Genomic DNA, 23,758 nt, shown 5'->3' on the forward strand with positions numbered 1-23,758 from the left:
GGAAACCGCAGTTTGGATGTAAAGGGGGGACGACGACTGCGGTTAGTTTAAGAGCAGAAACTGACACTTCTGATCTCCCAGAACCTGAGGCTTGTGAATGCAGAACCATTTGCGTGTGGTTTTTATTGTTATAAAAACTATACAAGCGGAAGCCGAGGAAAGAAGACAAAGCACAAAGAGAAACGTCTTGTTTCGCACCCAGTGCCACGTTCACTGACGGTGGCAGAATGAGGAGGTGGAACAGTTTCATTTTACTTATTTAAAATGTATACACTGCTTGATTGTAAAAAATAAATAAATCCTAAAAACAAGTTTACAAGGAGAAGAAAACAATAAATTTGCCAGTAAGAACAGTAAAAAGCGACTCTTTAAAACAAACAAAAATCAGCAATAAAGTAAAAACAGAGTAAAAAGTACGTCGACGTTCTACATGTCTGTGCGGGCTTGTCTGAACAAAAATAATTTTTTTTAGCTGGCCCCGAAAAGAGCTCAGCGAAGGCGCCTGGCAGGGAATTCCAGAGGCTAGGTGCTGCCACACAAATAGATCAACGAGGGTTTACCCGGGGTGTAGAATGGGCAGCACTGCTTTAGACTGAAAGAGAAGGGTCACGTTTTTACAATCTTCTAAAAGATGGGGGAGGGACGGGGGTGGCGCTGTGGGTGGCGCTACTCTCTCGGGCAAGCCCGCAATCCTGCCTCTCTGCCCTGACGTTGTCCCTCTTCTTCTGCCTGCCCGCAATTCAAAGCGCAGCCTTCTCTTTTGACTCTCTTGGAAATTCCTGTGGCAGGCAGTTCCGGAGGTTAACGGCTGTTCGTGCAGAGAACAATAACGGAAAAGGAAAGAGGAGGCTCCTGGTGTTTGGGCCGACCCAAAGGTGGGTGAAGGCGATGCGGGTGGCGCTGTGGGTTAAACCACAGAGCCTAGGACTTGCCGATCAGAAGGTCGGCGGTTCGAATCCCCGCAATGACGGGATGAGCTCCTGTTGCTCGGTCCCAGCTCCTGCCAACCTAGCAGTTCAAAAGCATGTCAAAGTGCAAGTAGATAAATAGGTACCGCTGCGGCGGGAAGGTAAACGGTGTTTCCGTGCGCTGCTCTGGTTTGCCAGAAGCGGCTTAGTCCTGCTGGCCACATGACCCGGAAGCTGTACGCCGGCTCCCTTGGCCAATAAAGCGAGAAGAGCGCCGCAACCCCAGAGTCGGCCACGACTGGACCTAATGGTCAGGGGTCCCTTTACCTTTACCTTTACTAGATGGGGGAGAGGGGCGTATCTAAAAAGACTCCCTGCAAGTAGAAATCTAGCAGAGCAAGGCAAACGCCGGTTATCTAAAAAAGACTCCCTGCAAGTAGAAATCTAGCAGAGCAAGGCAGACGCCTGTTATCTAAAAAAGACTCCCTGCAAGTAGAAATGTAGCAGAGCAGGGAAGACACTGGTTATCGAAAAATACTCCCTGCATGGGGAAACCATGAAACAGTGTCTGCTCAGGATTTTACGGATTCCATTCTACTAAATTGGTAGAGTTTGGTGGAGGTAAGGCAGGGAAAGAATTCGGGGTTCACCGTACGCTTAAGAACTTTCTTGTCCCATCCTGTGGCCCGCTCTCCAACACAGGGAAAAGTAGAATTTACTCTGGAAAGCAGAGGAGAGAATCCCAAGCTATTGAATTAGTCATAGAAATAAAGAGTGCAATGTAGGAACTGCGGCTGTTTTGTGAGCTAGTCCCGTTTTAGTGAGCTAAGATTGCGAGCTGCACTGTTCAGCCGAAGAGTACGGATTTAGAAAATCACGTTCCTGTGTGTGTTCCTGAGCACGTGCAGAGCGTTTTCTTTCTTTCTCTCTCCCGTACCAATGCGGCCATATTCTGGCAGTACAGGACAGGTGTTTATTTCAAGTATCCATTTCTGCATATGTTTCCCTAATAAAGGAAACTGCTCCAGATTGCTTATTATTTCAAACAAAAACAGCAACGACGTTTCAGAGGTGTAGGTTAAAACCGATAACCGAAACGAAAAATGCAACTTAAAACCGGCGTAAAAGCAAACGAAATTAGGAAATCAGGAAAGTGAAGGCTGGGGCATGGTCTCGTGGGTCGAGGAAAACCTGGGCACATAATAAAAATAATAATAACACATCTTTCTTTCTTTATCCTTTTTATTTCTTGAATTTATAGCCGGCCGTTCCTCCCTGAGGGTCCCGGGGCTACAAACGGAGATGCAATTGAAAAGCAAAATGCAAACGCCTTGTAAAACAGGTGGAAACCTTCTAAAAACAATTGCATCTAAAAGCAATTACAAGCTAGAATCTGCCCCCAAAGCAATTCCAACGAAAAATAACGCTTCTTGTCCAAAGATTTTGGGGGTGCCTGGGACCGAATTTGGCATCCAGCGCATGTCTGAAGCGAATGGTGTTTCCTGTTTCAGTTTGGGACAGAGCGAAGGACGACCCAGAGATTTGGGGCCATATCCCACCTGAGGAAAAAGGTCTTCAAAATCAAAAATCCCTGGGCTATTTATTTTTTACCTTTTAGGGCAGCTGACACGGCGTTCGTTTAAAACAACGCCACAAAGTCCAAGAGGATACAGCAGAGGATTCAGCATGAAACGGGTCCAAAATCAGAGCGGAGGGCTGTTTAAATGCCTTGAAGGGAGATTATAGAATTGTAGAGTCGGAAAAGGGGGCGCCGGGGTCATCTAGCCTGACCCCCCCGCTTATTTACCTATTGTTCGTTTCGTCTGGCGAAACGATGGTGAGGAGAAGGAAAAGGTCTCAGAGCGGCTTACGGGAAGTTTAAAGCGATAAGAGGATGGGTAAAAGCAGCTTTTTAAAAAAAGGTTTAGGAATAATGGACAATAAGCTAAAAAAAAACACAGATTAAAACATGTGTCAAGGGCCTATGTGTCTTAAACAGGCTTGCCTAAACTAAAATGTTCAAAGCAGGCACCCCAAAAGAGTGTGGAGCCTGACATCAAGTTGCAGGGAGTTCCAAAGTTATTAAATTTGCACCCCGATTCGAACACAGGATCTGAGCCTTGTTCCACCTGCTGTTTCCTACTGGTGGTAGAATACAGCCATTGCAATTATTATTATTATTATTATTATTATTATTATTATTATTATTATTATTATTATATTGCTCTTCATCCGAAGATGTCAGGGCAGTTCACAAGATTAAAATACAGCATAAAAGCACAAATAAATAGTTAAAACAATAGCCCCCCTCTCCCACATTTAAAAGTCTGTGGAATATTAAAAAGACACAGACTGGCTCGGAGAGGAACATTTTCTCCTGGCCCGTAAAGATGTCAAATGATGGCGCCTGGCTGTCCAAAGCCGTCTCCTCTTCCGCGAATTGGTCCAGTCCTCTTTTAAAGCCACCTAGGTTGGCTTCCTGTGGCAGGGAGTTCCATAGTTGAACAACGTTAAACGAAGCATGAAAAAGGTCTTTTTTAAAAATCTTCCAACATTCACGAGTTCCAGTGTTGCCAGAGAGGGAGGGAAACTCTTTCTTGGTCTCTATGCAAGGCCTAATTTCACGGATTTTGGCCTTTCCTCTGAAACCAGAAATTCCCAAACGCCGCAACCGCTCCCCGTCCCCTCGATAATTTGGGGTGGCCTTTTCTGGACCCTTTTGCGGCTCTGGTTTGTGGGTTGCCACCGGCAATCCGTACACCGAGCAAAAAGAACATATTCGGCAACGTATTTATCTCCCCGCTTTGGAGCCCCCTCCCCTCCCGCAAAACATCTGGCAAACAGCTGGAGCACCCAGAATTTCTCCTCCAAACAACCACAGCAGGACGAGAGCTCACTGCAGCAATCCTCAACCGGGTGCCCTTCAGATCCTTCAAACAGCAGCGCCCGTTGGCACTGCCCGCTGTGCTTTGAACTACAACTCCCATCATCCCCTGGCTGGGGTTGATGGCAGCTCCAGTCCAAAATATCTGGAAGGGTCTGGTTTGCAGTATTGAAACGACTCAAGGGCCACCCAGTGGTTTTCACGGACCTTCCAATCTTCACGCAACAAATAACCATCGAGTTGCATGGGAAATGGAGGGATCTTTGACCCAACCTGAGGCTCGATCTCACGACCTTGAGATTAAGCGTCCCGTGCTGTAATTAACCAGCGGAACTCCCTGCCACCAGATGAATTGTCCCACAAATGGAATACACCTTCAAATAAGGATTGGAGAAATTTGTGGAGGAGAAAGAGAGGAATATCTGTGGCTCCAGGCCAGGATGGCTGTGCGTTGACCTCCACGGTCAGCGGCAGCAACGCTCCTGGATCCCAGCTGCCGGAAACTGCAGGAGGGAAGAGCGGGTCTTGCGTTCGAATTCCGCTTGCTGGCTTTCCCACAGGCTGGCCGCTGTGATAACAGGATAGGCCGTCGGCCTGATCCTGGTATTTCTAAAGGTTGACTGGAGTGGGTGGGAGCTGGAATCCCAACAGCAGTGCGGTGTAGTAGTTAGAGTGCTGGATTAATAATAATTTTATAATAATAATAATAATTTATTATTTATACCCTGCCCATCTGGCTGGGCTTCCCCAGCCACTCTGGGTGGCTTCCAACAAAATATTAAAATACCATAATTCATCAAACATTAAAAGGGCTGCCTTCAGATGTCTTCTAAAAGTCAGATAGTTGTTGTTCTCTTTGACATCTGGTGGGAGGGAGTTCCACAGGGTGGGTGCCACCACCAAGAAGGCCCTCTGCCTGGTTCCCTGTAACTTGGATTCTCACAGGGAGGGAACCGCCAGAAGGCCCTTGGTGCTGGACCTCAGTGTCCGGGCTGAACGATGGAGGGGGAGACGCTCCTTCAGATACACTGGACCGAGGCCGTTTAGGGCTTGAAAGGTCAGCACCAACACTTTGAATTGTGCTTGGAAATGTACTGGGAGCCAATGTAGGTCTTTCAGGACTGGTGTTATGTGGTCTTGGCGGCTGCTCCCAGTCACCAGTCTAGCTGCTGCATTCTGGATTAGTTGTAGTTTCCGGGTCACCTTCAAAGGAAGCCCCACGTAGAGGGCATTGCAGTAGTCCAAGCGGGAGATAACCAGAGCATGCACCACTCTGGCAAGACAGTCTGCGGGCAGGGAGGGTCTCATCCTGCGTACCAGATGGAGCTGACAGACAGCTGCCCTGGACACAGAACTGACCTGCGCCTCCATGGAGAGCTATGAGTCCAAAATGACTCCCAGGCTGCGCACCTGGTCCTTCGGGGGCACAGTTGCCCCATTCAGGACCAGGGAGTCCCCCACACCTACCCGCCTCCTGTCCCCCCAAAACAGTACTTCTGTCTTGTCAGGATTCCACCTCAATCTGTTAGCCGCCATCCATCCTCCAACCGCCTCCAGACACTCACATAGGACCTTCACCGCCTTCACTGGTTCTGATTTGAAAGTGAGGTAGAGCTGGGTATCATCCGCATACTGATGGACGCCCAGCCCAATGCAAGGGGGACCAGGTTGCCCAAAGTCAAACACGTGGGGGGGTTGGTGGTTGTTGGTTTTTTTGGGGGGATTCTATGAATCACGATTCCCTTTCCTTGGGCCCCACCCTCTTCCCCATCTGTTCCCCTCAGGAAAGGCGGGTGGGGGGGGAGGGGCCAAGTGGAAACCGCTAATTAAGACTTTGGTGCGTCTAATTAACGCTCTCCCCTTGCAGCGAATTAATTAGGCTCCAGGTTGCCATGGAAATGGATGTGACCTAGAAACGCAGGCCGGGGCTTGAGGAGAGGGGCTGCCCTTTTTTCGCGTCTCCCCCCCCCCCAGGGAAGCATGGTTCGGGGGCACGGCGGGTCACAGCCCCCCAAGCCCTTTCACCTTATCCCAGTGGCCAAAGTTGGGCTGAGGTGTTGCGGGGGACAGAAACAGGGACATAAAACACCACAAAAATCCAAATGAGCATCCCTCCATTGGCTAAGCTTCAACCATTGTCCTTTCATTCATCTCTGGCCTGGGATCCAGCTCACCTGCGGACCCCAAACACACCTGCCCCACCAGTTCCCTGGTCATCGGCTTGTGGGATTTGGGCTTCGGGTCTGACCAGGATTCTGGATCTCATTGCAATAGCGCCTCGTAACCCTACTGATCCGCTGGGGTTCCCAGCCAAAGCCGCATTCGCACCCTGTCTTTAAAGCGCCGTCAACAGTGATGGCTTCCCAGAGAATTCTGGGAGTTGTAGTTCTTCCCCTTGCAGGCTTGCAATTCCCAGAGTTCCCTGGGAAGGGACATGGAGTGTCAAAATTGGCTTCCCTCAAGGACTCCTGGGAGTTGCAGTTCGGTTAAGGGTGCTGGGCGTCGTGAGGTGACCCCCCTCTCTGAGCTACAGTTCCCAAAGTGGCTTAACAAATCCATTCCTATTTTCAAGTGATGTAGGACTGTAGCTGTGTGAGGGGAATAGGGGTCTCCTCAGGGTGCTCGGCACCCTTAACCCGTCACGCAACTTGACTCCCAAAGGCCCAACAATTTCAGGGGTCCCGTGAGCGCCTGGTTTCGATAACTCACGCTGCCCGTTCCCCCCTGTTCCCATCCCTCTCACCTCCCAGCTCTCCTCAGCTACCAATTCCTGCTCCGTATTCATGGACTCTCAGAACGGCAGAGTCGGAAGTGGGCCCCCCAAAGGTCATCCATCCCAACCCCCTGCCATTCGTGGAACAGCAGCGCGCAGAGTGGAGCTGGCGTGTCTGCCGCGTGCTAGGGGAGAATCTCTCCATCCTTCCTCCTGTTACCGGAAAAATCCGAGGGCTCCCTTGGACAAAACAAAGACACCAACCAGGATAACTTGGAGCAAAACAGCAGCCTGTAGGCTTGGCCTTTATTGAACTGTTGCAACAGGGTATTCCCCTCACGTGCAGGAGAGAGGAAAAGACCCAGAATAATGGTGTGCAAGACCTTATAAAAACTTTTGAAATTCCCCTCCTCTAGGTCTAGCCCACCCCCAGAAACATCATGCATACATTACAGAAAGGAGGGGTTGGGGGAGGAGTTGGTGGTAACTTGAGTGTCTTGTCACCTGGCTGGTTCCTCCTTTCCCCCCTCCCCCTGAGTCACTTCCAGGAATTTCCAGGAGACAAAGGGGAGTTTGCAGTTTCCTGCCCCCTGAGGGAAGATCTGATCAGTGTCCTTTGTTTCAGTCCATGTTGAATCCACTCCCATATGCAAGTTCTTTGTGATCTTGATTGTCTTTTGTCTGGGATCATCAGGGTTGGTATGGGCAGGGCTCCTGTGTATGTGCTGAGACAGTGAAGGGATTATGGCTGACCAGGACTAAGTCACCCCCCTTTGTTAGTTCTTGTCATATGGAGTAAAAATAAAATGAAACAGTGCAAATCCGATGTATGATTGATTTTCTATTTTTCTATGAATTTATAACAGAAATGTGGCGTGTGTGTGTGTGTGTGAAGTTTATACAAACAGAATGATTGGGGTGGGGGGGTTCCTGCAACACTCCCAAAGAGGAACAGCGAGAGGCCGTCGCAGAGGGAACGGTCCCAGCCTCATGGCACCCATCTCTCCCTTCTCACCCCGCAGATATCCGGGACAGCGGCAAGAAACCGGTGATGCTGTTTATCCACGGCGGATCCTATATGGAGGGGACCGGGAACATGTTCGACGGCAGCGTCCTGGCCGCTTATGGGAACGTCATAGTCGTCACCATGAATTACCGGCTCGGCGTGCTGGGTAGGGGGGCTTCGCTGGGGTGGGCTGGGGGAACAGAGCCCAAAATCTTGACTTCTCTCTCTCTCTCTCTCTCTCTCTCTCTCTCTCTCTCTCTCTCTCTCTCTCTCTCTCTTCTGTTCCTCTCTCGTTTCCCCTAACATAGTTGCTCTCCACAATCGCAGGTTTCGTTTTCCTCTGCCGTTCTCGTGTTACGTGCATTCCACCGGCTCGAAGCGTTTGTTTTGCCTCAATTCGGATCGAGACTGGTTTGGCGGGGAGGGCAGGAACGGATGCCTAAAAATGCAGCGCTTTCTAAGAAACGGCCGGATAGTTAAAAACAAATTGCGGCCGACAACTCGTGTACAATGTGATGCAGATTTCAGTCAATCGTCACGTTATAACTTTTCTAAAGTTTTAAAGCGTTGTTGTTGTTGTTGTGGGCTATTTCCGTGCTGGTAATTTTGTCGTTTTCTCTCTTCTTCTTCTTTTGTAAACTGGTTTGAGCTTGTTGCTTTTAACAAGCAAGCAGTGTATAATCTTTAACTGAAATCAAATGAAATAAATACACCAGGCACAGCAGGCCGGGCGCAGAGGCGGTGGGAAGATGTGTGGGAAAGCCTTTGGGCGTCTTGGTTTCTGCCTCTCCTGCGACGGACGTATTTTGAAAAATCGGAGAAATGAAAACCGGTGTTGCGTTCTGGAAGTCGTGCGCGGCGAGAGAAAAATCTGGCCTCCTGTTCTGATCTCGGAACAGTTCTGTACACAGTTCCTAGTGCGGCCAATCTGTTCCCTGCCCATGTGCCAAAAAGTATAGCAAGGTGTTTTGTTAACACATATTTGTTTCTGCTCCGAATTGACCCTCATGGATAGCCAAGCCGTGATGCACCTTTGCCCTGGACTTAAAATCGCTGTGACAGCTCAGTTGGTAGAATCTTGATCCCAGGGTTGTGGGTTCGAATCCCATGTTGAGCTAAAGATTCCTGCATTGCAGGGGATTGGAATGGATGACCCTCAGGGTCCCTTCCAACATGGCAATTCCGTGATTTCTGCTTGTACGTTTGGATGAGCATTATGTGCACAGGAGAGCCGTTAGGGACATAGGAAGCTGCCGAATCAGACCTTTGGGGTCCATCAACCTCAATATTGTTCCCACTGGCTGGCAGCAGCGACCCTCCAGGGTTTGCGGCAGGTGATATTCTGAGGACCTGGACCTGGGACCTTCTGGATGCAAGGCAGCGCTACTCCCTGAGCTATGCCCAAATTCCCTTAAAATAACGCAAGATTCTAGTCTTCTTTGCTCTGAAGGAATGGCTGCAATAAATAGGAATGTAGCAAGCTGGAGTGTTACTGGACGGGGGAACATATTGTGCTCCTTCTGGGGTAGTTTGTCCACCTTTTGGCCCCATGCCTGCACTCGGCTCTCACTTGTGGCTCCTAGAAGCTGTCAGCGTGCGACAGGGGCCACACCCTGGGAACGGCTTCGACTGGCCGGCTGAACCAGGCGAGGAGAGCCGATGGGTCTCAAACCCTCAGTGAGTTAGGGTCTTCCTCTGCCTGTGTGGACAGACTCTGGCAGATGTAGCGGACGAGACTAGGAGTGGGTCCAATGGTCCTGAAAGACCCACATTGGCTCCCAGTACGTTTCCGAGCACAATTCAAAGTGTCGGTGCTGACCTTGAAAGCCCTAAATGGCCTCAGCCCAGTAGATCTGAAGGAGCGTCTCCACCTCCATTGTCCAGCCTGGACACTGAGGTCCAGCTCCGAGGGCCTTCTGGCAGTTCACTCCCTGCGAGAAATGAAGTTAGGGGGAACCAGGCAGAGGGCCTTCTCAGTGGTGGCGCCCGCCCTGTGGAATGCCATCCCAGCAGATGTCAAGGAAATAAACAACCATCTGACTTTTAGAAGACATCTGAAGGCAGCCCTGTTTAGGGACATTTTTAATGTTTGATCTTTTATTGTGTTTTTAATATTGTGTTGGAAGCCGCCCAGGGTGGCTGGGGAAACCCAGCCAGATGGGCAGGGTATACAGTGGTACCTCGGGTTACATACGCTTCAGGTTACATACGCTTCAGGTTACAGACTCCGCTAACCCAGAAATAGTGCTTCAGGTTAAGAACTTTGCTTCAGGATGAGAATAGAAACTGTGCTCCGGTGGAGCGGCAGCAGCGGGAGGCCCCATTAGCTAAAGTGGTGCTTCAGGTTAAGAACAGTTTCAGGTTAAGAACGGACCTCCGGAACGAATTAAGTTCTTAACCCGAGGTACCACTGTAGATAATAAAATGATGATGATGATGATGAAGGCAGTTTCTGCATTTGCTGTAGAGCAGCCTTTCTCAACTCATGGGTCCCCAGATGTTGTTGAACTACAACTCCCATCACCCCTAGCTAGCAAGGCCACAGCTCAGGGGTGATGGGAGTTGTAGTCCAACAACATCTGGGGACCCACAGGTTGAGAACTGCTGCTGTAGAGGGAAGTGAGGGGCAGACGGGCTTGCCCATCTCAGAGAAGGAAAACTCTCATCCTCAAACTCCGCTGCCCTGCGGGACATCTTCGGGAGAAGAAAAGGGTCAGGAGGAAACACTATTTGTTGTTGTTGTTTCGTCGTTTAGTCGTGTCCGACTCTTTGTGACCCCCTGGACCAGAGCACGCTGGGCCCTCCTGTCTTCCACTGCCTCCCGCAGTTTGGTAGCTTCGAGATCACTGTCCCACCATCTCGTCCTCTGTCGTCCCCTTCTCCTTCTGCCCTCCATCTCTCCCAACATCAGGGTCTTTTCCAGGGAGTCTTCTCTTCTCATGAGGTGGCCAAAGTCTTGGAGCCTCAGCTTCAGGATCTGTCCTTCCAGTGAGCACTCAGGGCTGGTTTCCTTCAGAATGGAGAGGTTGGATCTTCTTGCAGTCCATGGGACTCTCAAGAGTCTCCTCCAGCACCAGAATTCAAAAGCATCCATTCTTCGGCCATCAGCTTTCTTTATGGTCCAGCTCTCACTTCCATACATCACTACTGGGAAAACCAGAGCTTTAATTATATGGACCTACAAATCTGGAATGGAGTCCCTAAGGTGGTTGAACTTGTGCCAAGCATCTTACTCTGGTTTCATTTGGGCCACACCTGCGAGTTTGAGAGGGGGGTCTTGTCGTCTGGGAAGCCCACGACCTCCACACACACTGCCTAGTCTTGCGCCCCAAAGAGGTCACTTTGGGGCTGCTGATGCAGCGGTTTGGCTTCACCCCGGAAGCGCACTCCATTGTCTCTTGAGACAGACGGTTTTGCCGATGATAGGAAGTGGATACAGACTCTGGCTCCATCTAGCTCAGACCTGCCTGGAGAAGGCATGAGGGATTTGAACCCGGGACCAGGTGCCCTATCGACTCAGCTACGATGTCCCTTCTGCAAAGGGGAAGATGCACACACAGGCACTGCGTAACGTGGGCCTCTGGGTGCTGGGGGGTGGGTGAGGTTCTGACCTGAAGCGTGGACCCCTCTTCTGAGGCTCAGCCTCGCCTGCCCGATCTGCGGTTCAAGCCCCGTCACGGCCCCTTCCTCTCGCCTCCGCTCCCCCTGCGGGTGTGAAATTTACCCAGGCGCAGTCGAAATTAATATTTCATTAAAAAGCTTTTAATAATTAACGGCGAGGCCTCGTTATCTCCAGCAAAAAAAGGGAAAAAAGCGGGCGCCCCCGGGATGGAGCGATGATTAATTTTAAAGGAGATGTGGCCGTGCGGACGGGAGCCTTGAGCAGAGGCAGAAAGAAAGAAAGGCCTTTTCCGATCAATCGCTTTGCTGAGCTTCCCTATGTGTTGTGTGTTGAATCGGGAATGGGAGGAAGTTAAGACCTAGGACCCTCGTACCTACGGGACCGCCTCTCCTGGTATGTCCCATGGAGGACCTTAAGGTCCACAAATGACAACACTTTGGTGGTCCCGAGCCTCAAGAAGGTTAGATTGGTCTCAACTAGGGCCAGGGCCTTTTCAGTACTGGCCCCGATGTGGTGGAACGCTCTGTCCCAAGAGACCAGGGCCCTGCGGGACTTGACATCTTTCCACAGGGCCTGCAAGACGGAGCTGTTCCTCCTGGCCTTTGGTTTGGACCCTTACGTTTGCCTCCCCTTATGGTTTTGATTTATCAGCTGTTTTAAAATGAGACTGCATTTTAACCTGTATTTTAAATTGGTTTGTTTTCCTCCCTCTCTTCCCCCCCTATTATGTTTTTACTGTGATTTTATTTTATTGGTGTTAGCCGCCCTGAGCCCGGCTCTGGCTGGGGAGGGTGGGGTATAAATAAAATTTATTATTATTATTATTATTATTATTATTATTATTATTATTATTATTATTGTCAGGAGCAGCCTCTCCTCTGCTGCAACCTGGTGCCTGCCAGATATTGGGGGTTTTTTGGCGGGGGGGAACCCGTTGGACTTGAAGCATGGAATCATAAAATCATAGAATTGGAAGGGACCCAGGGGTCATCTAGTCCAACCCCGCTGCGAAGTGGAGTCCATTACCTCCTGAAGGAATCCGTTCCACATCCAGAGGGGGAACCAGGATGGGCTGGAGGATGTTTACCAACTTGGGACCACTTTACCTGCAAAGTCGCTTTGCCAAACGCAGCTGCTTTGATTGGCAGAATTGGCACTGCTACTAATACGCCCAGGAACCTCACCAAAATGCTGGAGAGGGTGCACCTCCACAGGCACATACCTCCATATGTGGTGGGAGTGCCCCAAAATCCAACTATTCTGGACAACAGCCATACGAGAAATGTGTAAAATAACTAAGCAAGTATTAGACATCACCCCAGAATTGGCCCTACTAAACATCTTCCAAGACAACAATGCCCATTTACACCACAAAGAACTCATAACCCACCTACTTTCAGAAGCATCATAGCCAGACACGAGAGACCTGTCAGGAGTAAGCATGGACCAATTCGCCGAAGAATTGATGCTTCTGAATTACTGGAGAAGACTCTTGAGAGTCCCATGGACTGCAAGAAGATCAAACGTATCCATTCTGAAGGAAATCAGCCCTGAGTGCTCACTGGAAGGACAGATCCTGAAGCTGAGGCTCCAAGACTTTGGCCACCTCATGAGAAGAGAAGACTCCCTGGACAAGACCCTGATGTTGGGAAAGATGGAGGGCGCAAGGAGAAGGGGATGACGGAGGACGAGATGGTGGGACAGTGTTCTCAAAGCTACAAACATGAGTCTGACCCAACTGCGGGAGGCAGTGGAAGACAGGAGAGCCTGGCGTGCTCTGGTCCAGGGGGTCACAAAGAGGCGGACACGACTAAACGACTAAAAAACAACAACAATGGTACCAAATAGTATGGGAAACAGCCCTACTAGAAAAATTAACCAATAAACTGAAACTGACACAGGGACAAATAGAAGAAGACACCTTCACCCCAGTATGGCTCCCCTTTATCACACACACAGCCCAACAAGACAATGACAAAAACCCACCAACAGCATACAAATCAATATGGCTAACCTGATCCAAAACACACACCCCACCCCACTCACACATGACAACAAAGATCACCACAGCCAACCACAAACAAACAACCACACCATAGGCCAAGCCCAACCTCTCTCACCACCAAAGAAACACAAATGAACAGCAGAAAACCTGCACGAGCAATGCTGACACCAAACCCTACATACATTATGCAAAATAGAAACATCGCACCCGACCCCCCCATCTACCCCCCCCCCATGTCTCAACAAATGAAACTGATTTGTAAAAATGTTACACGGAAAAAATACGAGAGACATTACACATACTTCTGTAAAACAAGAAAATCTTTAATAAAGAAAAAAAGAAAGAAATGACTATATATATAAAAAAGAATTGGTGCTGCTGTGGGATCTTGTGATTCCCGCTTTCCGCATTTTTAAGAACCCAATCGCTTAGTGTGGCAGTGAGCAAGAGATCAAGCCCGCTAAAAACATGCTAAAAACATGAAGGAACTTTTCACCACATGTGGTGGACCTGCCCCAAGGTGAAAGACTTCTGGGGAAAGATTTAGAATGAATTGAAAAAAATGTCGAAATATACATTTAGAAAGAAACCAGAGGCCTTTCTTCTTGGAATAACAGGTCTGGAATTGCCCGAGAAAGATGTTCAATTATTTTTGCATGCCACAACTGCTGCTCGAATTTTACTAGCTAAGAAGTGGAAAACGCAAGAACTACCAACTGTAGAAGAATGGCAGATGAAGATGATGGATTTTTCAGAGCTAGCCGACCTGACCGGAAGAGTCCGCGACCAGAAAGAGGAGGAATATCAGGAAGAATGGACGAAATTTAATGACTATTTAGTTAAATATGTTAAGTTAAACTAACTGGAAATAGCTTGCAAGTACTAGATCGGCTTAGGATTTCATATAAGTTAAGTGTTGAATTAATATGTTTAATCCTGAATTGAAAAGTTAGAATGATGATAAGTGATTCAGTTAAGTCTATAAGAACTTTGATTTGGAAAACCGTTAAAAGGATATGCAATGAAATCCAACTAAGGGGAAGCGAGGAAGTCACTTAACAATGTTAAGAAGTGTAATTTTTATAAGGTTATGATTTATGTTTGTTTGTTTATTTGTTTGTCTGTTTATAATTTTGTGAAAACCATTAAATAATTTTTGAAAAAATAAAATAAAAACATGTTACGTTCTGTTGGAAGTTGCTCAGAGTGGATGGGCAATGCAGCCAGATGGGTGGGGTAAAAGTAATAAATTATTATTATTATTATTATTATTATTATTATTATTATTATTATTAATATGTATTGAAGTTCTCACCCTGGGCCAGCAGGGGGATAATGTAGATAGTTTTCACTCAGGTCCGCATATGCAAATAAGGAATTGAAAGTGACGTTCAGTGATTGGATAGTAACAGAAAGTTGTTACAGTTGCGTTGTAGTGGAGCTCTATATAAGCAGGCTGGCTGAACCCTTCAGTTCAGTTCTGTTCTGGCCTGTGAATAAACAAGAGCTGTCTGAAGAATCGCTGTGTCGTCTGATATGTTCACCCACAACTTAACAATTATTATTATTATTATTAAAGACAAGCCTACTCAGATGCTTAGAAAGTTGAGGGAATTTGAATCTGTTTCTTTTTTTTTAAGTAGGGATCTGAGGCATCAAAAGGTGTGTGTGTGTGTGTATGTTTTTTTTTTTGTGTGTGTGTGTGTGTGTGTGTGTGTGTGGTTTCCCCCGGAAATCAGAGTTACCAGAGTGGCCGGGGCAACCCAGCCGGATGGGCGGAATATAAATAATACAAATATTATAAGATGATTATTATTATCAAAAGAAATATGTATATGTGTCTGTGCACACAGGGACACGGGTGGCACTGTGGGTAAAACCTCAGTGCCTAGGGCTTGCTGATCGCATGGTCGGCGGTTCGAATCCCCGTGGCGGGGTGCGCTCCCGTGGTTCGGTCCCAGCTCCTGCCCACCTAGCAGTTCGAAAGCACCCTTAAGTGCAAGTAGATAAATAGGTACCGCTTTATAGCGGGAAGGTAAACGGCGTTTCCGTGTGCTGCGCTGGTGCCGGCTCGCCAGAGCAGCTTCGTCACGCTGGCCACGTGACCCGGAAGTGTCTGCGGACAGCGCTGGCCCCCGGCCTCTTAAGTGAGATGGGCGCACAACCCTAGAGTCGGACACGACTGGCCCATACGGGCAGGGGTACCTTTACCTTTTACTGTGCACACACCTTGTTTCTCCCAAACCAGCCTTGATCCGGATTGAGAAAAAGCAATGACCCGGGTGTGTTTTAAGACGTATGCAGCCTAAATTTACCGTATTTTCCGCTCTACAGGACGCACCGGACCACAGGATGCACCTTGTTTTATAGGGGGAGAACAAGAAAAAAAAAATCTCCCCCTCTCTGCTCAGCGCCCCTTCAGCAAAGCGGCAGGAGAAACGGAGCCCCTTCTATTTCTCCTCCCGCTTGGCTGAAGGGACGCTGCGCAGCTCTCCCTCTCTGCTGAAGACGGGAGAGCAAGAGGGGTCGGAGCGCACCGACCCCTCTCGCTCTCCAGGCTTCAGCGAAAGCAACGCAAAGCCTCCGGAGCGCGGAGGGAGCGCTCCCTCTGCGTTTTGGAGGCTTCGCGTTGCTATCGCTGAAGCCAAGGAGCCTGCATTCGCTCCATAAGACGCACACACATTTCCCCTTAATTTTTGGAGGGGGAAAAGTGCGTCCTATAGAGCGAAAAATCCGGTAGGTGGATTGGCCTGCACTAAATCGCGCCTTTCCCCCTAGACCCTCGTCCTCTTCTTCCTCCTCCTGACACGGCTTTTTTCCTTTCTTCCCTTCCCCTCGGCAGGCTTCATGAGCACCGGCGACCAGTCCGCCAAGGGAAACTACGGAATCCTTGACCAGATCCAGGCCCTGCGGTGGCTGAACGAGAACATTGGGCATTTTGGGGGCGACCCGGAACGGATCACCATCTTCGGTTCAGGAGCCGGGGCCTCGTGCGTCAACCTCCTCATCTTATCCCACCACTCGGAAGGTAGCGCTCGGCTCGTTCGGCGTTAGGGCGGCGGGTTCGCAGGGTTTCAGGGGGTTGGAAATAATTTATTATTTATACCCCGCCCATCTGGCTGGGTTTCCCCAGCCACTCTGGGCGGCTTCCAACACAATATTAAAATGCAGTAATGCATCAAATGTTAAAAGCTTCCCTAAACAGGGCTGCCTTCAAATAAACCTTTGAAATAGTTATTTACCCGTGTGGCCAAACTAAACAGGCCTAGGATCCGGCCTAAGTACCTGTGATCTGGTCCCGCCCCACAGAACACCTTTTTTGGGGGGGGACTTAGGCCCCAGTCTCCGTTCAGCCAGCTTTGGCTGAGCTGGGCATGAGGCAGGGCCTTATCGGTGGTGGCTCCTCCCAGACTTTGGGACTCCCTCCTTTGAAAAGCCAGACAGGCTCCCTCCTGATTGTCCTTCTGCCAGCAGGCAAAGACTGTTTCATTCCCACAGGCCTTTGCGGGACTGGCTATTATTATTATTATTATTATTATTATTATTATTATTATTATTATTATTTTATTTTACATTTCAAAATAAACATTTTACAAACTTTAAAATATCAAATGCCTTCTCTTCTTCTCCTTCCATGGTTCATTTTACGTATCATACATTCCTGCATATTTTACTATAACCATTCAAATCGATTCCCCACTTTTACAGCCGTCAAAAATTACCGTATTTTTCCGTGTATAAGACGCCCCCTATTTTGGGAGACTCCAAATTAAGAAAACACCCCTCAGCACTATTGCTCTCTTATTCTATGTGTCAAATCTGCAAGTTCTGCATTTTGCTCCCTGTCCATTTTGGGGCTAACGAAACACAGGCTGCAGTTGTTGCATACATAAATAAGCTTTTCTGACACGTAGGAATTTCTGTCTGGGTTATTCCCAAGAAAAATGACTCTTTTGGGGGGGGGGAGTTTTAAACATTTTTTTCAATTCATTATAAATTATTTCCCAATATGCTTTTACCCTTTTACAATATATGAAAGAATATTCCGTCTGCCTCTTTGCATCTCTAGCACTTATCTGATTCTGTTTTATAATTCTTAGACAACCTACTCGGAGTTAGGTACCATCCATGAATCATTTTCAAATCATTCTCTTTCAATAAATAAAGGTAAAGGGTCCCCTGACCATTAGGTCCAGTCGTGGCCGACTCTGGGGTTGCGGCGCTCATCTCGCTTTATTGGCCAAGGGAGCCGGCGTCCAGCTTCCGGGTCATGTGGCCAGCAGGACTCAGCTGCTTCTGGCGAACCAGAGCAGCGCACGGAAACGCCGTTTACCTTCCCACCGGAGCGGTACCTATTGATCTACTTGCACTGGTGTGCTTTCGAACTGCTAGGTTGGCAGGAGCAGGGACTGAGCAACAGGAGCTCACCCCGTCATTGCGGGGATTCAAACCGCCGACCTTCTGATCGGCAAGTCCTAGGCTCTGTGGTTTAACCCACAGCACCACCCGCGTCCCTACATGCAGTAAATTTCAGGTTGCTTTTCCAAAGCTTCTCCCAGAGGTTAAGATCTACATTGTCTCCTATATCTATTGCCCAGTGTCCCATTTAAACTTTAACTAGCTCGTCTTTTGTTTCCCATTCTAATAAAAAAATAATACATTCTAGGCAGTAGTTTATCCTTATTTTGTAAGAATTCCTTTTCAAATTGTGAGCTTTGGTCGAGTAATCCATTCTTCCTATCTAATTTAAACATTTCATATATCTGGTGATATTGCAACCAATCCATAACTTGTCTCCTTAAGTTTTCCATTGATTTCACCTGCCCCCCAGTAAAATCCAGCAGTTCCCAGTAAGTCACCCATCGTCTGTCCATATTAACTCTCTTAATTGCAATTGCTTCAGTGGGAGAGAACCGTAAATGTGTTTTTATTTTCAGCAGTTTTTTTTCTATTTCTCCCAGACTCTATATAGATACGTCCTAAGATTGTGGTTCAAAAAACTCTCATAGATCTTAGCCTTTCCATGCCAAAGACATGCATGACAGCTGAATTTTAAATCGTGACCTTCTAAATCTAAAATTTCTGCATTGTCCGATACAATTCATTCTTTTAACCAACACAAACAAGCTGCCTCATAATACAATTGCGCATCTGGCACTTATCTGAAAGAATATTATTTATTAATATATTTGCAGATTGATCAGTAGAGATTGTTTTAATTCCTGCCACGAAAGAATTACCTATTTCTCTAAAACCTTGATCAAAAATGACCATGAAATATTATCAAAAGCTTTCTCCACATCTAGAAAGATTAGCGCGGCCTATTTTTCATTTATTACTTCCAGATACTCTATTAAATTAATTACATTTCTGTAATGGTTCTAGGGGTTGCTCGCATTTGTACTGGTTCAGAGTCCAGATCCCACCCGAGCTTGTGCACTAACATCGCAAAACGCGACCAGTAGTTTCTGACGGACAGGCTCCCCTGCTTACACCCCATCAGCTCCCTCCGTGTCACGCTTTGCTCAATCTTGCTGGAGAACATCGCGTCCATTGCCTGATAGAATTTCTTAAGATCTTTCAATGCATCATTCCCCATTGCCATCAAGGGCCTGATCCATTCGCGCGCCCCATCCTGCAGATGTCCAACAATGTAAGTCACCCTCTCCCCGTCATCCGCAAAGTCATTTTTCTGCAATTCCAAAGTGTATTGAATTTCCGTTCGGAAAGCATTGTAGTCTTGGGGCTTTCCTCCAAACTTATTTACCAGCCCCGGGACCTTCCTCCCTATCGGGGTGGCTCTGACCTGTGCATCCTGAGCCCGCCTCTCCTCCAGCCGCGCTGACAGGGTACGACATGTGCCTCCAGGTCTCGATTCCTCTCGACCAGACCTTGCACCATGGCTTCTTGCTCTGTCTCTCCAGCCGGCCCTGTTTGGCTCATCGTGCTGCCTCCCCGGGGCTGCGCACAAGCAACGGCAGGGACTCATGGATTGCTGTAATGGTTCTAGGGGTTGCTCGTGCGTAAGCAGGTGCCTATCTCCCCGGCTGGGTGCAAACACCTGGCTGGGTTGCCAAAGTGAACCTTTTCTCTCACTTGTGGGGTGCCTCAGGGTTCTGTCCTCTCCCCCATGCTTTTCAACATCTACATGCAGCCGCTGGGAGAGATCATCAGGGGGTTTGGACTGGGTGTCCATCAATATGCAGATGACACCCAGCTCTACCTCTCTTTCAAATCAGAACCAGTGAAGGCGGTGAAGGTCCTGTGTGAGTGTCTGGAGGCGGTTGGAGGATGGATGGTGGCTAACAGATTGAGGTTGAATCATGACAAGACAGAAGTACTGTTTTGGGGGGACAGGGGGTGGGCAGGTGTGGAGGATTCCCTGGTCCTGAATGGGGTAACTGTGCCCCTGAAGGACCAGGTGCGCAGCCTGGGAGTCATTTTGGACTCACAGCTGTCCATGGAGGCACAGGTCAAATCTGTATCCAGGGCAGCTGTCTACCAGCTCCATCTGGTACACAGGCTGAGACCCTATCTGCCTGCAGACTGTCTCGCCAGAGTGGTGCATGCTCTGGTTATCTCCCGCTTGGACTACTGCAATGCACTCTACGTGGGGCTACCTTTGAAGGTGACTCGGAAACTACAACTAATCCAGAATGCGGCAGCTAGACTGGGGACTGGGGGCGGCTGCCGAGACCATATAACACCGGTCTTGAAAGACCTACATTGGCTCCCAGTATGTTTCCGAGCACAATTCAAAGTGTTGGTGCTGACCTTGAAAGCCCTAAACGGCCTCAAAGGCCCAGTAGACCTGAAGGAGCGTCTCCCCCCCCCCCATCATTCTGCCCGGACGCTGAGGTCCAGGTCCGAGGGCCTTCTGGCAGTTCCCTCGTTGCGAGAAGCAAAGCTACAGGGAACCAGGCAGAGGGCCTTCTCGGTAGTGGCGCCTGCCCTGTGGACGTCCTTCCAGCAGATGTCAAAGCGATAAACAACTACCTGACATTCAGAAGACATCTTAAGGCAGCCCTGTTCAGGGAAGTTTTTAACGTGTGATATTTTACTGTATTTTTGGTTTCTATGGAAGCCACCCAGAGTGGCTGGGGAGGCCCAGCCAGATGGGCGGGGTATAAATAATAAATTATTATTATTATATTATTATTATTCTGTCCGGACAGCCACTCACCCGTGGCTGACTCAATCGCTGGCAGAATCCGTGAGTGGGCGTTTCTTAAACTTCTTCCAGCAAAGAAGTTCTTTGACGCCTAGTCTCCGCCTACCCTCTCTGCGCAGAAGACTACTGCGCAGGGAGGGCGTGGGCAACGGAGGACCCCTACTCTCCCCGCTGGTCCCAGGCGAGGAGTCATGAGACCGCCTCACCACTTCCCCCATCTGCCCCCCTTCTCCACTGGTGCTACACTGATTCTCTTCCCCAGAAGATGGGCTGCTCCTCCCGATCCCTGGACGCTCTCTGAAATCCCTCTGGCTTTCGCTCTCCCCCTCCAGTACTGATGGCAGTTCCCTGACAATTTCTTATATTGTCTTTCTTTTGTCAGCCTGGTATAAAACCCGGCCTGTTCTCTGTGGACTGCCTCAGTTAATGTCCTTTTCAATCTATTAGCCAAGATTGTAGCAAATAGTTTGCACTCAACAATGAAACAGGCCTGTAATTTTTGGTCTTTGTTAAGTCGCTGTCTTATTTGGGGATCAAAGTAATGAATACATCGTTCCATGAGGCTGGGACTACACTCATCACCAAAATTCTGCTCATGCTGTCCTTAAGTGGTTTTATAAGTGGATCCTGAAACTTTTTATAATAAATTGCAATAAGTCCACCTGGCCCTGGTGCTTTTCCCATCTTCATTCGATTTATTGCCATTTGCAGTTCCGATAAAGATATGGGTGTATTTAGAATTTGCTGGTTTTCCTTAGATACTCCGGGGTATGCAACAGTCACTTAAATAAGAATCCGTTTTTTTAAAGTTCTCCTTCTCACAACGGTACAATAAAGAATTTTTTCTTTTTCTTTTTCAAATGCTTTCCTTATCTCTTTTGGGCTAGTTAAATGCTTATCCTCATCAACAATATTATTGATTGTCTTTCTTTTTGGAGTTGCCATGCTAATCATTTACCAGGTTTATTAGCAAATTCGAACATTTTCTATTTCATTAATTTAATTTTCATCTCAATCTCTTGATTAACTAACACCGAAAATGGTGCTTGCAGGAGTTTAATTGCTTGACATACATCTTTCTCCTTTGGCTTTGCGATTAACTCCTTTTCTTTATTCAGTCGAGCATCTAATATCTCTTGTTTCTTTTTCCCCTTTCTCTTTTCTGAAAAGTGTTTTGTTGAATTAGGAGGCCTCTCATCACTGCCTTACTAGCATCCCACACTACACTTAAATCAGGTCAAAAAATTATTGTAGAGAGTGTTGCCCCTTACTCACAGTTTGTTCATTTTGCAACACCACATCGTTTAACCTCCACCTAAACAAAGATCATTTCTCACCTGTTATTGTCATCAAGATGGCCTTGAGATCAGATAGTGTCTTAGGTTGAATTTCTACCCTTTTTACCCTGGTTGTTAATTCTTTTGAAGTCCATAAATAGTCCATTCTGCTTGAAGAATTGTTTGCATTTGATAAAAAAGCAGATTGACGTTCTAATGGATGCTTAAGTCACCATAGGTCAATTACTGTATTTTTCCATGTATAACACGCCCCCATGTATAAGACGCCCCCTATTTGGGGGGACTCAAAATTAAGAAAATGGGGGGAGATTGTCAAGAGTTGTTGAGCTTTGGGAGAGGATTGCTCACCCGACGCTGACAATTGCATGCATCACAGAAGACAGCAATTGACTGCCTGATCACCGCCGGCAGCTGCCAATCAACCACCCAGTTGACGCAACGGCAGCCAATCGCCAACAGCCCTTCACACCGCCACCAATCTCCCGCCCTATCGCCACTGAGAATCTCGTGCTCGCAGCTGCAACCAATCGCCCATCGCCCCTCAGCACTACCCATGTATAACACAAGCCCAAATTTTAAGCATAGTTTTAAAATAAAATAAAAACCCTTGTGTTATACACAGAAAAATACGGTAAGTCAAAATTGGACACCATATTTTAAAAAAGGCATTTGGAAGTTTCCCTTCTTTTGAATCCATTTTCAGTACAGTTCTATCTAAGTCAAGGGAAACAACAGCGTTAAAATCACCCATCATTATTATTTTAGTATCACACAGATCAAACAAATTTTCTTCCAGATTTTTAAAAATCAGTTTTCCGTTCATTGGGGGCATAAATTCCCACTACAGTAATTGATCCTCCACCTAGTCTCACTTCAATAGCCATCATTCTGCCTTCTTCATCTTTAAAGGTGAATTTAGGATCTCATTTGGGGTTAACATACATCATCACTCCTCTCTTTTTAGTTTTATCAGAATAGATAAACTCTTGTCCCCGACCTTTATTTATTAGTAATTTTCTATGTTGTCTTTTTATATGTGTCTCCTGTAAGCAAATGATGTCTAATTTCTGCTTTGTCAAGATGTGCGCTATTTTATGCCTTTTCGTTTTGTTATTTAGTCCATTTCCATTCCATGAAAGGATTCGAAGATCCATCTTAAATCAGGGGTGTCCAAGCTTTTTTCAAAGAGGGCCAGGTTTGATGAAGTGAACGTGTGAGGGCCGACCAGAGCGCCAACCATAGTTGAGCTTTTTTTCAGCTTTTACCCCAAGAAGTAAACAGGGCCGGATTAAACCGACTGGTGGGCCGGATTAGGCCCCGAAACAGACTTTGGACATGCCTGATCTTAAATTATATCATATGTGTGTGTGTGTGTGTGTGTATAATACACACACACACAGCCAAACCTTGGTTTTTTATTGTCTCTGATGCTGAACATTTCTGCTCCTGAATGTCGAAAACCCGGAAGTAAGTGTTCCAGTTTTCGAATGTTTTTCAGAAGCCAAACATCCAGCGCAGCAGACAAGCGGCTTCCGATTGGCTCTTCTGATTCCAAGAGCCAATCAGAAGCCATGCCTTGGAAATAAAATGTTTCAGAAGTCTAACGCCCTTTTGGAACGGATTACATTTGACTTTCGAGGTACCACCGTGTGTGTCTATATCTCACAATTCCAGTTTTCCTTCTACCCCCTTCCCTCTTTACTTTTTGTCCTCTTCTTCCTTCTTTTCCTCTTCAGTCAGCAGGAAGGAAGGACAAAGCAAAATAATCCCAATTAGATTATGCAGGAATCCACCAGTTTTTAAAAAATATATAGAAATTCACAATCCATAAAGCGTATCCCACTCAGTCAGCCAAAATCCAAGCAGGAAATTATATTTATATATTTGAGTGTGCTCTCTACTCCATAAAAGAAAAAAACAAACTCAGTAGCCAAGAGAGAAGAGCACAAAACTCTTCAGGAATCACTGATATATCATTTCAGTAATCTAGGGGGTATACACCCAACTGCTGTAAATTTAATAGCAAGGGGGGGGGATAAAAATATGCCGGGGGGAGGACAATCAATCAATAAACTGATTAAAGTGTAGTGTGGGATGCCAGTAAGGCAGTGATGAGAGGCTTCCTAATTCAACAAAACACTTTTCAGAAAA

General features: G+C 47.5%; 1 protein-coding gene across 2 annotated transcripts in view; it reads left to right on the forward strand.

Annotated features, from left to right (window-relative positions):
* Window positions 1-23,758, forward strand: part of NLGN2 (neuroligin 2) — a 75,938-nt gene that overhangs the window by 42,991 nt on the left and 9,189 nt on the right. For both annotated transcript variants that reach the window (XM_079951823.1, XM_079951824.1), the window contains 2 exons: window positions 7,528-7,677; window positions 15,981-16,166. In XM_079951823.1, the coding sequence (XP_079807949.1) occupies window positions 7,528-7,677; window positions 15,981-16,166 (336 nt within the window). The remainder of the gene's footprint in view (window positions 1-7,527; window positions 7,678-15,980; window positions 16,167-23,758) is intronic.

Source organism: Podarcis cretensis (assembly GCF_951804945.1).
Source record: "Podarcis cretensis genome assembly, chromosome: 13".
Classification (NCBI taxonomy): domain Eukaryota; kingdom Metazoa; phylum Chordata; class Lepidosauria; order Squamata; family Lacertidae; genus Podarcis; species Podarcis cretensis.